Source organism: Meriones unguiculatus, chromosome 3 (genome assembly GCF_030254825.1).
Source record: "Meriones unguiculatus strain TT.TT164.6M chromosome 3, Bangor_MerUng_6.1, whole genome shotgun sequence".
Classification (NCBI taxonomy): domain Eukaryota; kingdom Metazoa; phylum Chordata; class Mammalia; order Rodentia; family Muridae; genus Meriones; species Meriones unguiculatus.
In genome coordinates, this window is record NC_083351.1 from 173,591,391 (window position 1) to 173,611,609 (window position 20,219).

General features: G+C 47.0%; 1 protein-coding gene across 1 annotated transcript in view; it reads left to right on the top strand.

The window, feature by feature from the left end:
- The window catches only part of Cds1 (CDP-diacylglycerol synthase 1), a 68,522-nt gene that overhangs the window by 4,406 nt on the left and 43,897 nt on the right, over positions 1 to 20,219 (top strand). The window contains exon 2 of the mRNA XM_060381026.1: positions 12,632 to 12,759. Within this exon, the coding sequence (XP_060237009.1) occupies positions 12,632 to 12,759 (128 nt within the window). The remainder of the gene's footprint in view (positions 1 to 12,631; positions 12,760 to 20,219) is intronic.

Genomic DNA, 20,219 nt, shown 5'->3' on the forward strand with positions numbered 1-20,219 from the left:
TCCCCTCCCCTTCTATCTGAACCTAACTTATCAGGTCTCATGAAGGCTGGCTGCATCATCTTCCTCTGTGGCCTGGCAAGGCTGGACCCCCACCCCCAGTGGGAGGTAATCAAAGAGTCAGCCACTGAGTTCATGTCAGAGACAGCTCCTGTATCTTTTACTAGGGAACCAACTTGGAAACTGAATAGCCAATGGGCTTCCTTTGAACAGGGGGTCTAGGTCCTCTCCATGCATGGTCCTAAGTTGGAGTATTGGTCCCTGCAGGCCCCCTGGACCCAGGTGTTTTGGTTCTGTTCTCCTTGTGGAGGTCCTGACTTCTCCAGCTCTTTTCTGGCACTCTGGCCAAATTTGGCTATGAGTCTCAGTATCCTCTTTGATACCCTGGTGGATAGAGTCTTTCAGAGGTCCTCTGTGGAAGGTTCCCCCAGAAGCAGAAAGACACATATGATGTATACTCACTTATAAGTAGATATTAGTCATATAATATAGGATAAACATACTAAAATCTATAGTCCTAAAGAAGCTAAAGAACAAGGAGAACCCTAAGGAACATGCTTAATCCTCATTCAGAAGGGCAAACAGGATAGGTATCGGAAGTAGGAGAAGGCAGTATCGTTTTTAAGACCCAGGCCATTAAATGACCAGGAAGCAGCTAATGGATCTCTGATCTCTCAAACAGTGCAAGTTCAGTTGCTCGCAGATTGACACAGGCCAAATCCGCACCGTTCTTAAGTTAGCCATCGCTGGCAGCTGATGTTTGCACAGGGCTCTCTTCCCAGCCCTCACAATGAATAATAGCTGAGGGAGAAGCCGTGGGAGAGGCCGCGGGAAAGCAGGAACGACAGAACTGAGAACTAGGATAGGGCATGCCTTTCAATGTGGAGGCTTAGGATGGGTAGCTATCATAAAATAACTGTGTGGAAACTCAGAAAGGATTTTGAGGAAGATGAGCATTTCCCAATCGAAGGAACGGCCCACTGGTGCTTCCTGTTGATGTTCACAAGTTCCCTCTGTGGGCCGTCCTGAGCAAGTGTGTTTAGGAACAGTGAACTCTCCCTAAAGGTAGTTCTGAGGTAGCAGATGCCTAGACTGTAAGCTGTGGGGAGGCGAGGCTTGCCGTTGAGCCATTTAGGTCTTTTGGTATTTGGGGTTTCTAAAGAACAGCCTGGTGTTACCGCGTGAAGTTATGTGTTTCGGGTCTTGACTTTAAGCAGTTCATCTTATGATTTTGAGAAATATTATGAGCGGTCTACAACCAGTTATCTGTCTATCCCACTAGAGTGGACTTTCTGGTCCAAGTAGTCAGTATTTTGTGCACATTGTAAGTGGACCAGTTAAAGGTGGGACATTTTATTTATTTAATTAAGGGCTTTTTTTTTTTTTAAACACTTTAGAGGTCTTTTATTTTTCTATACCCGCCCACGCTGTGAATTCCCAGGGGCACAGACTTTTTTTCCATTGCTTCTCCAGGTGGAGCCTGATGGCACTTGAGTTGAACCTGGCTGTCTCTTTGCTTCCTTCTTTCTCACGATTATTCTCCTTCACTAATTAGATGCGCTTGGCGAGAATGCCTACTGGGGTCAACAACCGTTTATTCTTCTGACAAGAATCTCGCTTTACCAGTGCCAGCAGCAGGCTGGGTAGCACAGACTCTTCCTGCTTCATTTATGGGGCGCCTGTGTTAAGTTTTGCCCAGGCCCTCAGTGTCACCTGTCCTGTTTCTAGAGGACGCCTGTCCCACGCCTCTCCTCTGTCCCTTGGTGCTGGTCAGTTCAGGGAATTCCTGGAAGATAATTGCCTGTTTAGAAGGGAGTGGGACAATTTAGAGCAGTCCTCTACAGCATGATCTTGCAAAGATTTATAACACCAATATTTGAAAGTAGAGCATATTTACTCTTTGTGTTTATGCATTGACATACGTGCATTTTTTTGTAAAATAGAGATTTACATGTCCACTCATGACTCAGCTAAACAAATGGGTTGGCTGTGTCTGTTTTCCTTTAACTATTCTGTATTCAAAAATACTGTTTAAAAATATTTTAGTTCCGTGCAAGGAAACAGGTCATTCAAGATCTTTGCACTCATTTTCTGGGCCTTGATTCGGTTTTGTGTCTTGGGAAAATGTCTTTTAGGTGCCTCTCTAAGCAAGGCTCAGTTCAGATGGTGTGCTTCCTGGCTGACATGTACGGCGAGCAAGGGTTGCTTGTTGTAACATCCAAGGTAGGAATGTTGCGGGGAGTCTCCCCTCTGTGAGACAGGTGACTCTAAGTGTGGTTCCTTAGTGGATAGAAATGCCTTTGGCGACCCTTTATAGAGCCACCTCTGTGCCCTGTGTTCTCAGAGTAACAAGCTCAAAGGTTTCTGCTTCCTCACCGTCATAGTCTGTCGTGTTCTGATCTCCTGCATCCAGAGCTCAGCATGGCCTGCCCTGAACTCCAAGAGGACCCGTGGATTAGGGTATCCTGAAGGGAGCCACCATTAGTTGTCTTGATATTTTTTTTCCCCCTCAGAGGGGTTAAAGTTATTTTTCTGGTAATTGTTATACCTGCTTGAGAGTTGGCCAGAACAAGATTTTAGACTTTGTTTTAAAGACAGCATTGACATGCACAGAACAGAGGAGTGCAGACCTCACTTATGTTAAATGTTTGTGACCCCCAAGGTGGCTTGCTGGCTGTGATGGCAGTCCCTTGTGTATCAGGACTCCTGGCCGGCGGGCTGAGAGCTGGATGTGGGGGTGCCGAAGCCCATCTGACGTCATCGTCTTCCTGACCCACAGGGTCCCACTGCCATTCTATGGGCCTCTCCCAGTTAGGTCATTTCAGATACATGGTGTTGCTGTTGGGGGGGGGTAAACACTAAGTTCATCTTGGACTTAACATTTCACCTCAATATGTAGAAATCCAGATGAGGAAACAAGATTAGAGCTGGGGCGCTTTCCTGGTTGTGGTTTTTATTTTCTCTTGTCCACTTACTGTCAGGTGGAGCCTTTTATCAGCCATATGGGATGTGGAGTCAGGTGCCTGTGGGGTCAGGTGCATGTGGCTCGCCCTAAAATTCTGCCTACAGTGCTTCTGTTGGCATGGACTGATAGGTACTACACTTAATAGATACAGGATCGACACCTGACACCTTCCAGCGACTCACCCCGGTGACTTTTTTGATTTTACTCCTCTGGAAAGATTTATCACATATGTCTGCATCCCGAAACGATATGTTGTTGGGTTTTAAACATCATGAACTGAAGAGGGATTTTTAACCCAGAATGTGGCTGTTCTGAAAAGAAATCACCTCCAAAGACCTTTTAAATCTGTTTGATCCAGCTAGAATATGGACACGCCTTTAATCCCAGCACTCAGGAGACAGAGGCATGTAGATCTCCAAGTTCTAGTCTGAGTTCTAGTCATTGCTGTTTAGGCAGTTCCGTTGAGTCGGTGAGTTGAGAGGCAGTGCAGTGGACCTGAGTTCATAGCAGTTCAGTGTGTGCAATTCAGAGGCAGGTTGTTTTTTTTATATATTTATTTATGTATGTGTGTATATGAGAGCTTTAGCTACATGTACACATGCATGACAGAACAGAGCATGAGATCTCATTATAGATTGGTGTGAGCCACCATGTGGTTGCTAGTAATTGAACTCAGGACCTCTGGAAGAGCAGCCAATAATATTCTTAACCGCTGAGCCATCTCTCCAGCTCCCAGAGGCAGTTGTTTTACAGAAATAGGTTGAAGAGAGAACAAGGTAGACACAGGTGAAGATAGAACAAGTAAAAGAATGAGAAGGAGCCTGCAGATTAGAACAGGTTGCCAGAGTTAGTGGCCAAGCAGAGCAAACGACAGAAACTGAGAGAAGCCAGAGTGACTCAGTCAGCTGGGAGAGGAGTTTGAGCTGGAACAGCTGAGTTGAACCAGCCAACCAGAGTTTGAAAAGAACAAGAAAGGGTGAACTTGTTAAACAGTAAGTCTCAAAGGCTGAAAAGGCCTAGATTAGGTTGTACAGAGGCTAGAAGCTTCCAGGACTACAGCTTACAGACAGAGGCAGTAATCCTCAGAGATAACAGTTAATTAAATCTGGTGAATAAAAGTTATTTTTACAGTCCTATCGATATCCAACCCTTAGTTTCAAATGATTATAAATATCTTGCTAAGTTTACTTTGCCCTATCATGTGGTTATGCAAGTATTTGTCGCTTGAAAGTAAGCTGCATACACTGCGCACTCACTGGGAGCTGAGCCACACCCATGCTGACTTGTGTAGCCCAGGCTGGCCTTGAACTTGCTGGGTAACAGATGACCCTGAGCTCTAATCCTCCTGCCTTTGCCTCCTGAGTGCTGGGATAAATGCCTGCAGAAGCATGTGTCTCTTAAAGACATTTCCCTGCACAGCCACAGCACCATTACAAGTTTCAAAATTCACAAGCCTTGTATGACTGGCCATGGTGGCACTCACACTTCCAACCAGCTGGGAGGGTGGAAGGAGAGGACCGCTGAGCCCCGGCGCACAGTACGAGTCTGGACAACACAGACCCATCTTAAGAATCCACAGTCTAATTTTCTTATTGTCCTCAATGCTTCTTTCAGCGCCCCTCCCCTCCCCCAAACCAGGATCCTAGTGGTTCTCACCCTGCAGAAAGTACTCCAGGCAGGCATACTTAGTTGATAAACTGTTATTTTTTTTTTCCGATGGGGTAAGACAGTGCAGTGCGAGAAGATGGTGACTCTCTCACTAAGTGCTAATAAGGCCTCAGGTAAAGCGCACATTTGCTGTTACGATGGTAATGATCATTGGAATGAAACCCTTCAGCTGTCTGTGTTCCTCTGCCATCCCGTTCCTTCAGCTGTTCGGCGATCTTTAGTTCTATCTTCGGATTTAAGACTTACATAGATGACCCCATTAGACATAGCGTAACTTGCGGATTTAAGACTTACATAGATGACCCCATTGGACATAGCGTAACTTTTAAAAATGATGCATGTCCACGGAAAGGTTAGAGTGAGCCGAAGCTACAGGCTGGCATTTGGAATGGCAGAAGACGGCAAGAGCAGCCGTGTGGCCGCTGGGAAGGCTGGCCTTGAATTCATGGTGGTTGCAGAGATGGCAGGCACCAGCCCTTCAGCAATACTGAGTCCTCAGGGACAAGCAGAGCCCTGGGTGGGTGTAAGTCTGGCAGGGGAAGAGGCCCGAGAATTGAGTCATGTAAGTCTGGCGGAGAGGCGGGTTGCTGGAGAGGTTCACCAGCATGGCACAAACTGGCTAAACTGCTTTCCGGGATCTTATTTCCAATAACTTTGTAGAGTAGCGACACAAACAGTGGCTTAAGACAACACACGCTTACCGTCTTACAGTTTGGTAATCAGCCCTCTGACATGAGCCTACCAGGCTGAGCGCAAGGAGTCAGCAGCACTATTTTCCTAGAGGCTGTTAAGGGAAACCCGTTTTTGTGCCCATTCTTGCTCCCCAGTCTTCCTGAAGACTGTGGCCCCTTCTCCATTCTCAGAACCCCTTGTGCTGACATCTCCTCAGACTCTGCCCAGTTCTCTTCCCTTGTGCTTATCTGTAACTCACCTGGACAGTCCAGAGTAACCCCTCCATTTCAGGGTTGGCTGCTTGGCCAATGTCATCGCTGTTTTCTCCCTTGCATTCTAACGTAACATCTTCACAGGCTGGGGGAGCTTCATTTGTGTGTAATCCTAAACCATACTCTGTGGGATCAGGGACATCTCTTTGGAACTACATGCTGAATGGACTGTGTCCTTCCCTGCCTGGCCCCTGCCCTCATTCCCATCTTCTCAGTGTTCGTTGCTGGGAAGAACACTAGCCTTCTGTGGGTCACTTTTCCATAATCTACACTGATGCTCACTAAATTGAACGCAGAATGCTATGTGTTAGTTCCAATTGCGGTAACAAAGTGTCGTCGCAGACAGACTGGTGGGCTTAAGTAACAGGAATTTATTTCTTACAGTTCTGGAGCCTGGAGTCCAAGGTGGAGGTCCCTGTGAAGGCTGCTTTGGTCCCTGTGAAGGCTCTGTTTTATACTTGCAGAAGGCACTGCTGTTTTTACATGGTGGAGAGAGAGAATATCTGTCCATGTCCCGTGAGGGCACCAGTTTCAGTCACGAAGGCTCACGTGGCCTCTCATTACCGTCACATTGGAGTTTAGCAACATAGTATGGTCCGGGGGAAGGGAGGGATAGCCCATAGCAGGTACAGTTTGATGAGCTCAGACACGGTTTTCCCTGTGTAACCATCACTGCTGCTAAAATAACGAACACCGTCTTCTACTTCTGGAAGCTTCCCCCTGTTGGTTACTCTCTCCCCATCCCTCCATGTCCACTGGTGGCTTTCTAATACTGTAAGATAGGTTTACATTCCCTGGGATTTTACACAGGTGGAGCGCTGCACAGGTGTGGGCTCTTACCCATATAATATGTATTTTGTCTGGCCCCCTTTTTCTTTTCTGATTTTTTTAGACAGCAACTTATGTCACTCTTATTGGCCACAGTGCCAATTGGCATCAAGGTTGGTATGACCTTGAACCCCTGCTTCTGCTGCTCCTACCTCTTTAGAGTGAGGATTATAGGCATGTTGCTGCACCTAGCTGCCAGGCCTTTCTATTTAGTATAATTGTCTTAAAGATACAGGCATGTGTCCTACGAGGAAGTAGTTTTCTCTCCCCCCTTCTCTTTCTCTGTCTCTCTCTCACACACACAGAGGCAGAGAGACAGAGAGAAACACTTCGCTGTATGGAGTAACAGGATCTGCCCGTTTCCACATTGGGTTTTCGGGTTGTCTCTTGTTTGGCACTACTCATATAGCTACCATGAATTTACATGTACAGCCACATACAATAGGATACATACTATCATCTTTCCTGAGAAAGTGCCTAGGAATGAAATGACCGGCTCATCTGGAGATTATACATTTAATTTGCCATGAAACTGGCAAGCTTTTCCAGAAGCTGTTAACCTGTTTTACACTCCCACCAGCAGCATACAGGGAGAGAACTTCACAGTTTCCAACATGTGGTGGTGGTGGCGGTGGTGGCGGTGGTGGCGGTGGTGGCGGTGGTGGCGGTGGTGGCGGTGTGCGCGCGCACACATGTGTGTTTGCGTGTCTGTTGTCCAAACTGGCCTCATACTCACAGCGCTCCCACGTCGGCCTGCTGGGACTTGGTTGGCATGCTCCATGCCTGCTCCACTCACAGGCTTGATTTCTCTCTAATGAGTAATAATGTTGCGCCTCTTCCCTTGTGCCTATTTGCCATCTGCGTGTTGTGTTGTTGTTGGCAGAGAGTGTGTGCTAAAATATTTGCTCATGGTTTGTAATTGTTGACTGTGTTCTTAGGAACTTCGAGAGTCTTTCATGTATTCTAGCTGTCAGGCTGTCACCGGCATGTGATTGACAGATGCCCTTTCCTGGCCTTTGGCTTGTCTTCTCATTCTCTTGGTGGCGTCTTTCAAAAATAATTCAATAAATTTCGTTTTCTTTTTTCTTTTATGGATTTTGCTTTTATTATCGTATTTAGGATCTAATCTTTGGGGCCTAATCCAAGATTAGAGAGTGTATGTTGTGAGCTCTGGGTCAAGATTCTCTCCCCCCCCCCCCCGAGTTACTCCGGCCCTTCCTGCTGCGCTATCTTTACAGCTGTTGAGACTCAGTTGAGCACACACGTGCGGAGTTACTTCCGGACTCCGTCAGTCCTGGTGAGAGTCTGTCCTTTGCTTCAGAGCCGCGTGGTCTCGATGGCCTCCTTTATGAGAACTCCTGCACACAGCACCAGATGGCCTTTCCTCTTTCAAAGTGGCCGTGGCTCTTGTCCTTTGCAATTTCATATGCATTTTACTGTTAGGCTAAATTTCTGTTTTTAAGGCATGCCTGTCAGGCTGCGTTCAGGCGCAGCGTTTGTGCGCACATTGATTTGGGAGCTTATCTATTGCTGCGTAAACCTGGGTGCTTTGCTTAGCATCTCAGTTCTCTCATGAAGTGGAAGTGACTGTTTCCTTTGCTGATCATACTAGGAAGTGAACCGGGAACCAGCATCTCACTGCTGAGGTCCAGAATCAGTTTCACTGTAGGAGGCAGACTGCAGGTGATCAGGGACAGCCTCTTTGCCTTTCAGACATCATTAGCAGACTTTTTTTTTTTTTTTTTGAGACAGAGTCTCTACATAGTTCTGCCTGTCAGAGAACTCACTATGTAGACCGTACTCCTCTGCCTCCCGAGTGCTAGGCTACAAGGCGTGCACCACCACCCCTGGTTGGATCACTTTCTTTGAGCTTGATACTTGGATAGAAAAGTACCCCCTGCTAAGAAGTCCTCATTTCACCTAAGTATACGACATAGGTCCTAAGCCAGGCGACCTACCTATAGAGGTTACCAGCAGTGAAAGCAGGTGAGAACTCACTTCAGTGTCCAGTTGTAGCAGAGCCAGGAGAATTGGCTCATTCAGCATGCACTTGCCCAGTGCCAGCTCCGTGGAATCAGGAGTGAGGCCTGTGGTCAGCATTTTCTCTCCACATAGGACGTGGACTAGTGACAGATACATACTGGCAAACAGGTCACAGTAATAAAGAGAATTGTGGAAGGTGGAGAGTAGGTAACCTGGAGCTGGGGGGGGAAGGGTCAGAAGACGTTGCCAAAGAAGTAGCCTTGCAGGTGGCTTAGACCACGTCCCTGTAGGAGCCAGGCTTGAGGCAGAGGGCAGGGAGGTTAGAAACAGGAGACCGGGCAGGAGAGGGATGGGTGTAACTTTACACTTTCTACAGAGAATAAGCATCTGCGTGCAGGAAAGAGGAGGACACTGAGAACTGGGTCATCATGGAGGATGCTCAGAAGATCAGGGTCCATTTGTGGAAGCCGCCTAAAAACGCTAAGGGGTTTGGCTTCATCCTGGTGGTTTTGGGCAGGGAGCAGTAACAGTGGATTTGTGGCTTTGTAAAATTGTCTTGGCTGCAGTGTATACAGCAGGTTTGAGTGGGCGAACCAGAGGCTAAGGCTCAGGGAAGAGGGTAATGCCAGAAGGGCTGATGATGATGGAAGGAAAGCTGAAAGGCTGACTCCATGCAGGCCGAGTATGTGGCCAAGGGAAATGCCCAAAAGATGGATGCCCAGTTTTTCATGTAGTTTAGTTTTATTACTTGTGTGCGTGCACATGTGTGTACATGCCATATCGTGTGTTTTGGTTGGAAGATGAGCTTTTCAGGAGTCAGTGCCCTCCTTTCACTACGGTTCTGGAAAGCCCTGTTCCCACTGTGCCATCCCGCTGTCGAGATGCAGAGTCTGACTGGAGCCTGGGCTAATCGCTTCAGTGGTTTGGCTGAGGTTTCTCCAAAGCGGGGAACAGAGAAGGAGGCAGCAGGCTTGGTGTGGAAGAGGCAGGTCAGCCGTTTCTGCTGCAAACCTGCGCATGGCTGATCGGGAGGAAAAGGACCAGTCCCTAGTGTGGAAGCATGAAAGGAAAGCTGAGCCGGCCTTGGAATCATGGGCCCAAGATGCAAAGGCGTTTGAGAACCATCTTTAAACTACAGGCTTGGCAAAAAGCAGCCGTCATTTTGCTTTTCAAAACCATTTGAACCCACTCAGCATGGGTCAGTGCGGGTGGTGGCCTGGTTGTTTGAAGCACGCCTTCATCCATTTCCCTGACATCCTTTCAAGTCCTCCGTCTTTGTAAGAGAGGGTCCGCACCAGGATTTCAGTTCTGATGTTTGAGTCACGCTGGTCTAATGTGCTGTGTTTGGGAATTAACCTTTTATTCTTTAGTTGGTTTGAATTCAAATAAACCAAATTAAATCTTGGGTTTTAAAGCGTGCTTCTCTAAAGGATGTAAGCTAGAACCCAGCCATCAAGGAATGTAACAAAGAGTTTGGCAGCATAGAACGCAGGGAAGCACTCTGGTTTCATTTCTGTTGCTGTGGGAAAAAAAAAATCCTACAACAAGCAATGTGGCTAAGAGAAAGAGTTCATTTTAGTTTGCACTTCTCAGTCCATCACAGGCAAGCAAGTCACCAAGGCACAGGAGTTCCAGATATCCACAGCACAAACACAGTCGAGAGCAGAGAGAAACAAGCGCACCCACGCTGCCTGCCTGCTTACAAGCCAGCATTCTTTACTATGAGATAGTCCAGGCCTGTCACAGGTACTGTTCCGTTGCTGTGGTGAAAAACCACGTCCAAGGCAACTTATAAGAGAAAACATTTAATTGGGGGTGTCTTAGTTAGGGGTTTATTGCTGAGAAGAGACATCATGACCACAGCAATTCTCTTAAAAAGAAAACATTTGATTGGGGCTGGTTTACAGTTTCAGAGGTTTAGCCCATTGTCATCATGGTGGGAAGCATGGCAGCATGCAGGCAGACATGGTGCTGGAGGAGCAGCCTCACTGGAAAGCAGCAGCAGGAGACTGCGTGCCACACTGAGGCTGTCTTGAACATAGGAAACCTCCTGGGCCAATCCCACAGTGACACACTTCCTCCAGCAAGGCCACACCTACTTTAACAAGGCCACACCTCCTAATCATGCCACTCCCTATGAACCAAGCACTCAAACCCGTGAGTCTGTGGGGGCCGTATTTATTCAAACCGCTACAGGGGACTTGCTTATGTTTTCAGAGGGTTAGTCAGGAACAGCACGTGGCAGCAGGCCAGCATGGCATTGGAACAGTAGCTGAAACTTTACATCCTGGTCCTCAGGCAGCAGGCACAAAAGAGAGAGAGCTCCTGAGCATGGCATGGGCTTTTGAAACCGCCAAGCCTACCTCTGGTAGCTTACCTCCTCAAATAAGGCCACAGCTCCTAATCCTTCCCAGACAGTGTCATCCAGTGGGGACCAAGCTTGTAAGCACCGGAGCCTATAGGGGGATTCTCATTCAGATCACCACAAGGACCTACCCCAGGGAATGTTGTTCTGCGGCCTCCCACGTCAACCAGCACCTGCGACAGGCCTCCACAGACATTCCCAGTCCATTCTGTTCCAGCTGATTCTTCATTTGGACTCTTATTCCAAGTTGGGTCAAGTTGGCAGTTAAAACTAGCCGGCACCAGTGAGGCCTGAGCACCTTCCAGTCTCTGCCAGCTGTACTTAGATGCGCTTGGCAAAAATGTTGCTGATTTGAAGAGAATGATTTGAATCCCAGCCCAATGGTTTTATTTCCAAGTGGAAACTCAAGCCTCCATTCCCTTGGGGTCAGGGGACTGGCCTTGCCAAACTGATCATTTAAGTCTTGGTAAGGATGGATCCTGGCAGCCCTGATCCTGTCTTGTGTCCTCTCTATGGCTTTGCCATTTCTTGGAGAGTCACTTCCTTTGTCACCATCCACACTGCTGCTCTTCCGCCTCTCTAGATCACTTAAGTGAGATAGAGTGGCAGGAAAAAGCTCTCTGTCCCATTGCTGGGAAATGAGGTGAACCCCCCGCCACACCTCCGCCCTGCTGGCCATGGGTGCACAGATGCTGTTGGGGTGGATGTCAGCCTGGTTGGTACCGGTCAGCATCTCTTGGTTTAAGCTCTTTGGTGATCACATCTGTCTCATTTGTCATTTTTGGCACTGGGACAGTCTTCATTTGTAGTTGTTTGTAACAGAGTTGCATTTGGTAAACTAAGGTTTTATTTTCGCTCTATGAAGTCTGAAAATACAGATGAAATGCTAACATTTAATTTGGAAGGCTACCTGAGAGATGGGAAGACTTGGCTTAATCCTCGTAGCTTTCCGCTACGAGTCACTTTCTTTCCTGAAGGTTGTTGGTTGCAGGAGCATGAAGAACAAGGGGGAAGGAGTGTACAGGAGGGAAGGATATGTCAAAGTGGAACAGCAAGTTTCATGTCTGATGTTTCAGTCACGGAGGCCACCCTGTCCTGAGAGTTCTTCGGTGGTCTGAGCTCTCATGGCCTACAGCATAAACATGGCACTTGCATGTGTGCACTGTTAAGAGTCATCTGAGATATCAAATTACTTAAATCTGACAACTAAAATAACACTTTTGACCTCTGTTCGTCTGTTAGAAAAATATAGTATCCATTTGACCTGCTTTGCTGGGAGGTAATAAAAATGATGGATGTTACAATCTGTATTGCTGCGTCCAGCAAAGAGCCTCCCTTTTTGCTGCTGGGGTGTTAGTCAGATAAAATCAGACTGAACAGCCGATTAGAACCTACAGAAAGAACCCTGTTCTCCCAGTTGAGAAGCACACAGTAAATATTTGGCTCTGTGAGTAAGCATGTGACTTAGAAGTAATCTGAGCTGTTCTTATGACTTTTGTTTAAGGCAATCCTTTATTTTGGAATTTTACCAAAGATAATAAAGCTTACCTAGCAAGAAACTATGTCAGTGCCTGGGCATTTAATGTAGGCCAGTAGTAGTGTCTTTGTCTTAGACGATGCAGCTGAGTTTTGGGACAGCAAGCAGTGAGAGAGTACACTGCAAGCACGCGCTGTTGAAAAGAATACTTGGCCCCAGAAGTGTAGCACACACCTAAAACCGAGCACTTGGTGCAAGTCGAGGCAGGGGGATCCGAGTTTGGGGACCACAGTATGTGAGGCGCCCCAGTGTGTCCCAGCCCAGCCCGGGGCGGCTCCAAGCCCCCATTTCAAAGTAAACGTATATATTAACACTGTGCAAACACTTCTTCCTTTTAATTTTAGGAAACAGATATTGATGACAGGTATGGAGATCTCGATGCCAGAGGAGATTCTGACGTTCCTGAGGCCCCACCGTCCTCAGACAGGACCCCTGAGATCCTCAAGAAAGCCCTGTCTGGACTGTCTTCAAGGTACGACGGGTGAGGCTGCCCTGCCCAAGCACTGGCTTTGGGGTCGTGCTGGTCAGGCTGTGCCGTGTGTTTGGCTTTTTGTGAGTTTGGGACCCACGGGAGGACAAGGCTGCCAGCAGGGGCAATCTGAAGGGCTTCCTTAGTGCCTTTATTTAACTGACCGTGTGCAGTGTGAGGAAACCAGTTCTGGTAGGTCAGCTGGGAAGCCTACAGAGACAACCCTAGATTTGCTGGTATTGGAGCACCTCCTAATGAGAATCACACACTGTGTGTTCTCCAAATGCCAGAAAAAAGGAATTTTTATCCTTTTTTTTGTTGTTGTTGTGTGTGAGTGTGTGTGTGTGGGGGGGGTATATACAGACGTGTGTGTATGGTGTATGTATGTGTTCTTGTGGAACACTTGTGTGTGCATGGGCCAGAGCTTGAGTGAGGTGTCTTCCTTGACTAGCTCTCCTTTGGTAGGGTCTCACGGAACCTGTAGCTCGTTGATTTGGCTGGAACACTCCTGCACACCCCAGCGCCCCCACTCTGAGTGTGCCGCTGCGCTCAGTTTAAACATGGGCACTGCAGATCCAAACTCCCGTCACTCATGCTTGCTCGGCAGGGCCTTTGCTGCCCGAGCCACCTCCCAGCCTCCAGAATTTCTTTCTTTAACTGAGTCTAAAATTACTGTCTAAAACTCAACAACACTTCACCATTTTGTATTTGCGCTATTTTAAAGTGTCTGTGACCATGGGTTTTCAGCTAATTCTGTCTCACCCTGCACTGTATGCTTTGGTAATTGGAATCACAGAGTTTGTGAAATGCTAAGTTTCATCCAGATTACTTTGTGAAATGTTACGTCTCGACAGTGCTTCGCCAGCGTCTTCTTACTACACCACACGGGAAGAGACATGTCTTATACCGCATCCTGAGAGGCACAGGTGCAAAAATGCTCAGAAGGTTTTTGTGCTGTGACTTTATGTGGTCTCTTTCTGCTTGATGTGGTTTGTGGGTACCGAACAAGAAATGATGGGTGACTCCTGGTGAGTCACAGACCACTGTGCCAACACCTCTGGTCTAGTCATGGAGTAAACAGAATCTGAGTTTTCCTTGTTTGTGCTGGGTAACACCTGTTCTGAAGATAGAAAGGGAGACTCAAGCTCAACCCAGTCTCTCCTACTTTACTCTCACAACACAGACCACTCCTGTGATGCCTGAGTGTGTGTGTGTGTGTGTGTGTGTGTGTGTGTGTGTGTGTGTGTGTGTGTGTTGGTGGTGGTGGTTCTCCTCACCAGAGAGCAGTCTGCCTCAACACTGTCTGCCTGGAGTCAGCAAGTGGGCTGAGGCACAGGGCTGTACCCACTTCAGGCATGAGTCACAAGTCCAGGCCTTCAGAATGCCAGACTGACCAGATATCGATTAGATTAACACTGACTCCCCTGGGTTCTCACTGACTCTCCTGCATCCCCACTGACCCTCCTGTGTTCCCACTGACCCTCTTCTGAACCCACTGACCCTCTCCTGTCCCCACTGGCCCTCTCCTGTGTCCCCACTGACCCTCTCCTGTCCCCACTGACCCTCTCCTGTGTCCCCACTGACCCTCTCCTGTCCCCACTGACCCTCTCCTGTCCCCATTGACCCTCTCCTGGGTTGAGCCCCCAGACCTCAAATGCTCACATTGCTGGTTTATTATAAACAATGTCAAACTGGACTTTTGACAAAACCATCAAAGAGACAGAGAATGATGTCTGCCTGTCTCAAGTGTGGGAATTTGCCCATGTGGAGGTGGAGTCATTTCCTCCTGGGATGTGGGTGAATTCTTGTTCACTTTCTGGACTACTGTTTTCCACCAGCAACATTCTCTGTGCCTCATTCTTCGGGGCTTCGGGAGGCTTCATGTCATAGAACTGTGAGTGAATGAACATGATGGTCTAATGGGGGAATGCTGAGCCAGGAAACCAAGCCTGGCCTGTCGAGGACCGTGTCCTGCGGACAGCACTCCTTCCCCGTACAAGGTGGCGCTTTCCTCAAATGGGGTCTGCTGGTCCTTCCCAGATTACAGTATATTTTTAGTTTCTGTGACCTACCTAAGAAAGATTCTAGTTTCTGTGGTCTGTGTTAGAGAGATGAAAGGGAACAGAGGGCAAGCAGAGGCCAGTGAGGAAAGTTTGCTTTGAAGTCTGTCTCGGAGGCCTCACCTGCCAGCATTAATCTAGTCTCTGAGAAAATAAAGACTATGGAAGGTAAGTCGGAACTGTGGTTGAACATGGAAAAATCTGTCACAGTATCATAGCCATATTAGAATAAGTTGTTCTAAAGTGGTTTTCCTTCTTTTTTTTGTTTTGTTTTTTGCTGATGGAACAAAGGTATACTATCTTATTGAAAGCATGATTGTGATTTTAATAGACCTTGCTCCCAGTTGTTTCTGTGACCTAGTTCACAATTATATCTTTGTGTTAAAAAACCTCATTATATCTGTTCAGACCGTGTGTGCGAGCGAGAGACATGCATATATGTATTTGTTATATAAATGCATATATATCTGAGCACACACTAGTCTGATGCTCTGTAATGATGCTGAATTCCCATGTGTCAGTCAGATTCTTCCTCAATAATGACTTTTTAATATAAAACAACAAGTAACATCAGTGATTTATTGAGCATACGACATGTACTAAGCATCGCTAAGCCCTTAACACAACTAACATATTCTCAGCGACCCTGCAGCGTGGTTAAGCTTTGAACTGTTGTGAACGAGGAGCCTGAGGTGTGGGCAAATGATGAGAGTCCAGCACTGTGACGGGCGTGGCGAGCGGAGGCCTCACTCCCACCTGCCCTGTGTAATGAGGGAGTAGTTCTCAGAGCCGGAGAGGTAGGTTCTGTAGCAGCAGCTACGCAGACTGGGTCAGGAAAAGCAGAGCGGTGGATGGTGTAACAGTGTGGTCTCGGGGCAGCGCTCTGTGAGGGCGTGAGCGTTCTGAACGTTGTGCTCTGCAGTCGCCTTTAATGCAGAAACCGAAAAGAGGCAGTGCCGTGGAGGCTTGAACCTTCCTCACTGTTAGACGCTTCTCTGAGTCACGGGAGGTCGTGGCCCTCCCACACGCTGTGTGTGTGTGTGTGAGAGAGAGAGAGAGAGAGAGAGAGAGAGAGAGAGAGAGTGTGTGTGAGTGATGCAGAGATGGGATCCTGCTCCTTCTACCTGGCTATTTTCATTTCATTCTGCAGTTGTCAGAAGCAATCTCCTATCCTCAAATATCCTCAGCTGCATTTTGAAATGAGGTATCCCATAGTATGGATATAGTACAATTTCTTTTGCCCATGGGGCCATTTAATGTGCTTCTGAATTTTCACAATGAAAAACATCTCTATATTAAACATTTTTCTTTGTAACTAGCTTTTTCCCAGAAACCCATGATTTTGTTAAAGTGAATCCATATTTTATTTTAGAGTACAACTGGTTGGCCATGCTTCATGCTCATTTCCAAGCCCTTAGTCATCCCTCAAAAACATGTGCTGTTGAAACTGGGAAAGGCCTGAAAGGTTTTCAGTCACTGCGCTTGCCCCAGCCATTTCCTCATGCAGGTGTGCTCCGAGGGGTGTGGTCATTAGGCAGACAGGTGAGTGTGCTCTGAGGAGTGTGGTCATCAGCCAGGCAGGTGTGTGCTCTGGTGTGTTTGTTAGCCAGGCAGGTAAGTGTGCTCCGAGGGGTGTGGTCATTAGGCAGACAGGTGAGTGTGCTCTGAGGAGCGTGGTCATCAGCCAGGCAGGTGTGTGCTCTTGTGTGTTTGTTAGCCAGGCAGGTGAGTGTGCTCCGACGGGTGTGGTCATCAGCCAGGCAGGTAAGTGTGCTCTGAGGGGTGTGCTCATCAGCCAGGTAGGGTTACCTACATCTGTCAGTGAGTCTCTGCTGGGCAGTATGTGGTAGTGTGTGGTGTCTGTACAATAGCTGCTGCTGGCAGCCGGGAGGTAGAGAATGGGCCTGGACATCACTGTAGGGAGGCTCCCACAGCAGAGCGAGCTGGTCAACAGAAACCCTGGACTGATGCAGGCGAGGCCTACTGTGCACTTGAACTTCTTATTGCCAACTCCACTGAGAACCCACACACCTCCTGTCCACCTCTGCTCCAGGCTAGTAGAAGGACTTTCTCCAGACTCCTGCTCTCCCTCAGGTGACAGGTCCAGCCTGCCCTGCAGGCCCCCTCTGGGACATCGCCCTTGGCTTAAATAAACTTCGTGGCTACGCAAGCTGTTGATGACTCAATGATGCTCGTGCATCAGAAAATAATTAAACCTTGCTGTCAGTTTGAAACAAAACTGACTTCCTGGCTGATCAGCATGGACCACTTAAAACGATTGCTGTCTTGTTTTTTCATGGCTGTCCTAGAGCTTGAGGCCGGATGTCAGGTATGTCAGCCATGATCACTACGAGATCAGTGGAGATCATCCACTCCATTTTAGCACAGTGAGTCCCACCCTCCATCGTGCTCTGTTTAGTTGAGTACGTTAGGGTGGTTTTTGTTTAGAGGATGATGTGGTATCAAGTGTTCCCCAAAGTTCCCATGTGAAAACTCAGTCCCTAGTGCAACAGGGCCCAGAGGTGTGGCCTAACAGAACCCTGTGAGTAGATTAGGGCCCTGACATGGGAGTGGGGTAGCTATCACCCAGGAGTCTTGTAAAGGTGACTGTTTTTGGCGACTTGCCCTTTGGCCCTCTACTGTAGCATGAGAGAGCAGTATCACCAGACATCACCTTGATCCTGGGCGTGCCAGCCTTCAGACTGTCAGAAGCAAGTCTCCATTCTTCATCAATTATCCATTTCAGGTGTTCTGCTACAGCAGCAGAAAGTGGACCAAAGACACAATGCCGCCGGATACATACAATTTGGAAAAACACAGGCTTATCTTCTGATTTTGTTTTTTTTGGAAGATCTGGAGATTAATTTTGTGTTTTATTGGACAAAGAATTAGCCAAGAAATGAAACATGGCTGAATAGAGACTTCTGGGTAAGACTGGAAGTTCCCACTGTTTCTGACAGAAGGAGGAGAGAGAGAGAGAGAGAGAGAGAGAGAGAGAGAGAGAGAAGGAAAATGTGTTGTGTTTTACAGAGGAGCAGCCCTGGAGGTTCACAGAGACAGTGGTGGATGCCTGGAGTGTATAAAGAAACAGGTGGAGGAGGCACAGAGAGAAGGCAGGCTGTGCTGGACCGCACGTGCTGGGTAGGGGAAGCAGGAGGCTCACTGGACGCATTAGGTTTGTCCTCACTGTGTGATGCTGGGGACCCAGCTCCAAGAATAGGGTGTGCAGCAAGAGTGTCGGAACCAACAGATGGACCTGTTGTGATACAGAAATAAAAGAACTATGAAGAAGCAAGGCACCGTGCCTGCTCCAAAGAATCAGAACTCCTCAGCTTCTTGATCTGAACACTCTGAAGTAGTTAAAGTGCTACACTGTCGCGCGCAGCCTTTGCCGATAAGGATGACGCGGCAACAGAGGATTTGTCCAGCAGCAGTTTTATTGCGAAGCTCTTGAAAGTAGATGGAGAAGGACCCCAAACCCTGTGCGTGCTCTGCTTAAATAGCCAGCAGGTGACTTGCTCGTCTGTGATTGGTGCTCTACACAAAACCCAATTAGCATGTGTTCTCCAATAGGGAGAACAACCAAACCTACATTAGCATAAAGTGGCGCATGCGTACATCGCAAGACAACGTTTGGCAAGAAGAACCAGGAAGCAGGAAACCCGCGCCATCTTGTAATGGCGGGAGCGGCTCCCGACACTACACAAAGATTTCCATGACTTCAGGGACTATCAAGGATCTCAGACGATGCAGACAGAGGAGCAGTGCCAGACACTGAAGAGAAAGGAACAGGAGAAGAGACAGCAAGGAAAGTGAGGTCTTTATGGGTGGGGAAAAAAAGAAATTTTAGATATGAAAAACACAGTGAAGCAAATATAAGCACATGGAAAGCATTACCAAGAGACTCACCCATAACAGAAGAGTTAGGGATGGGGGACAAGGTCAAGGAAATTTCACGCTCAGGCAACAGTAAGGAAATAAATACCACAGTCAGTATCCAAGACCTCTGTGATACATGCAGAGAGCTGACCTAAGAATGCTTAGGATGGAAGAAGAACTGAAATCAACCACAGGAGAAAAAAAAATTCAATAAGATTTTGACAGAAAAACCCTAATGATGTCCATCTAGAAGAACCTGTCCATCACATATTATAGTCAAAATATCAAAAATGTTTTTAAAATATTAAAAATTGTAAAAGAAAAACAACAACTCAGAAAAGTTAAACATATAAAAAATATCAGATCTCATCAGCCACCTAAAAGCTAGGAAGTTGGGAAAGGATATATTTCAAAACCTGAACGTAACTAGCTTTCAGCCAAAATCCCTGTGTCTATCAAAGGCATCCTTTAATTGAAGGAGAAACAAGAACATTTCAAGACTAAGGCACTTTGTGATTCCCAAGCCAATGCTACAGGAGAGACTTGAAGAAACACTGCAGAGAAGAGGATGAGAGATGGCCCCAACCACAAGGGCAAGGGAAGAAATAAACTCTCGAAGGAAGACACGAACAAAGGAAATGCCTCATAACCAATACAGTATGCCAGAAGATACCTTGTATTAGTAATGGGGAGAGAAAAAAACAGACAAGCCAGCTATCCAGAAAAACAGGCAGGAAGATTAGAAAACTTAGTACGTAGTCCTCAGCAATAACCTTAAATGTAAGTAGTTTCAGCTCACCAATAAGGAGAACAGAATGGCTAACTGTAGTCTAAAGAAGTCTTACTTCCAAGAAACACGCATCACTTGATGAAGACACCCACAGACCAGGAGCCAAAGGATGAAAATCTCAAGTCAGTGGAAGCCTGAAACAAATGGTATAGCTATTCTGGTGTCTGATAAGGTGACATCAAAGCAAAGTTAGGAGAAATAGGACACGTCATACTAACAAAGGGAATGATTCATCAAGATGTAACAAACTGTGTGTGTCTGTGAACATTGAGGCTCTTGATTTCATTAAGAGTAATGGGCATAAAAGGTCAGGGAAGTCCTGATACCATAATCTGTATGACAGCAATAGCCTATTCTCATCATTAGGTAGGCCGTCTAAACTAAAAACCAACAGTGAACATCACAGTTCAGCTACACCATATATCACACAGACTTAAACTTCAAGAACAGTCCATGCGAGAGACACGGAGTCCACATTATCCATAGCAGCCTGTGGGCCCTTCTTAAGAGGATATCACAGTTCTAGTCACTGAGCAAGCCTTAACAAACACCAAAGAATTTAAATAATTTTTTGTAGTATCTCATCAGATCATAGTGAAACTAGGAATCAATGGCAAAAAAAAAAAAAAAAAAGTATATAAGCTGCACGTGTTACTGGGAGACTGACATTACAGCCTTAAATGACTCATTGAAAAAAAATCAGGAAATTTAAAAATTTCTACAATGAAATGAAA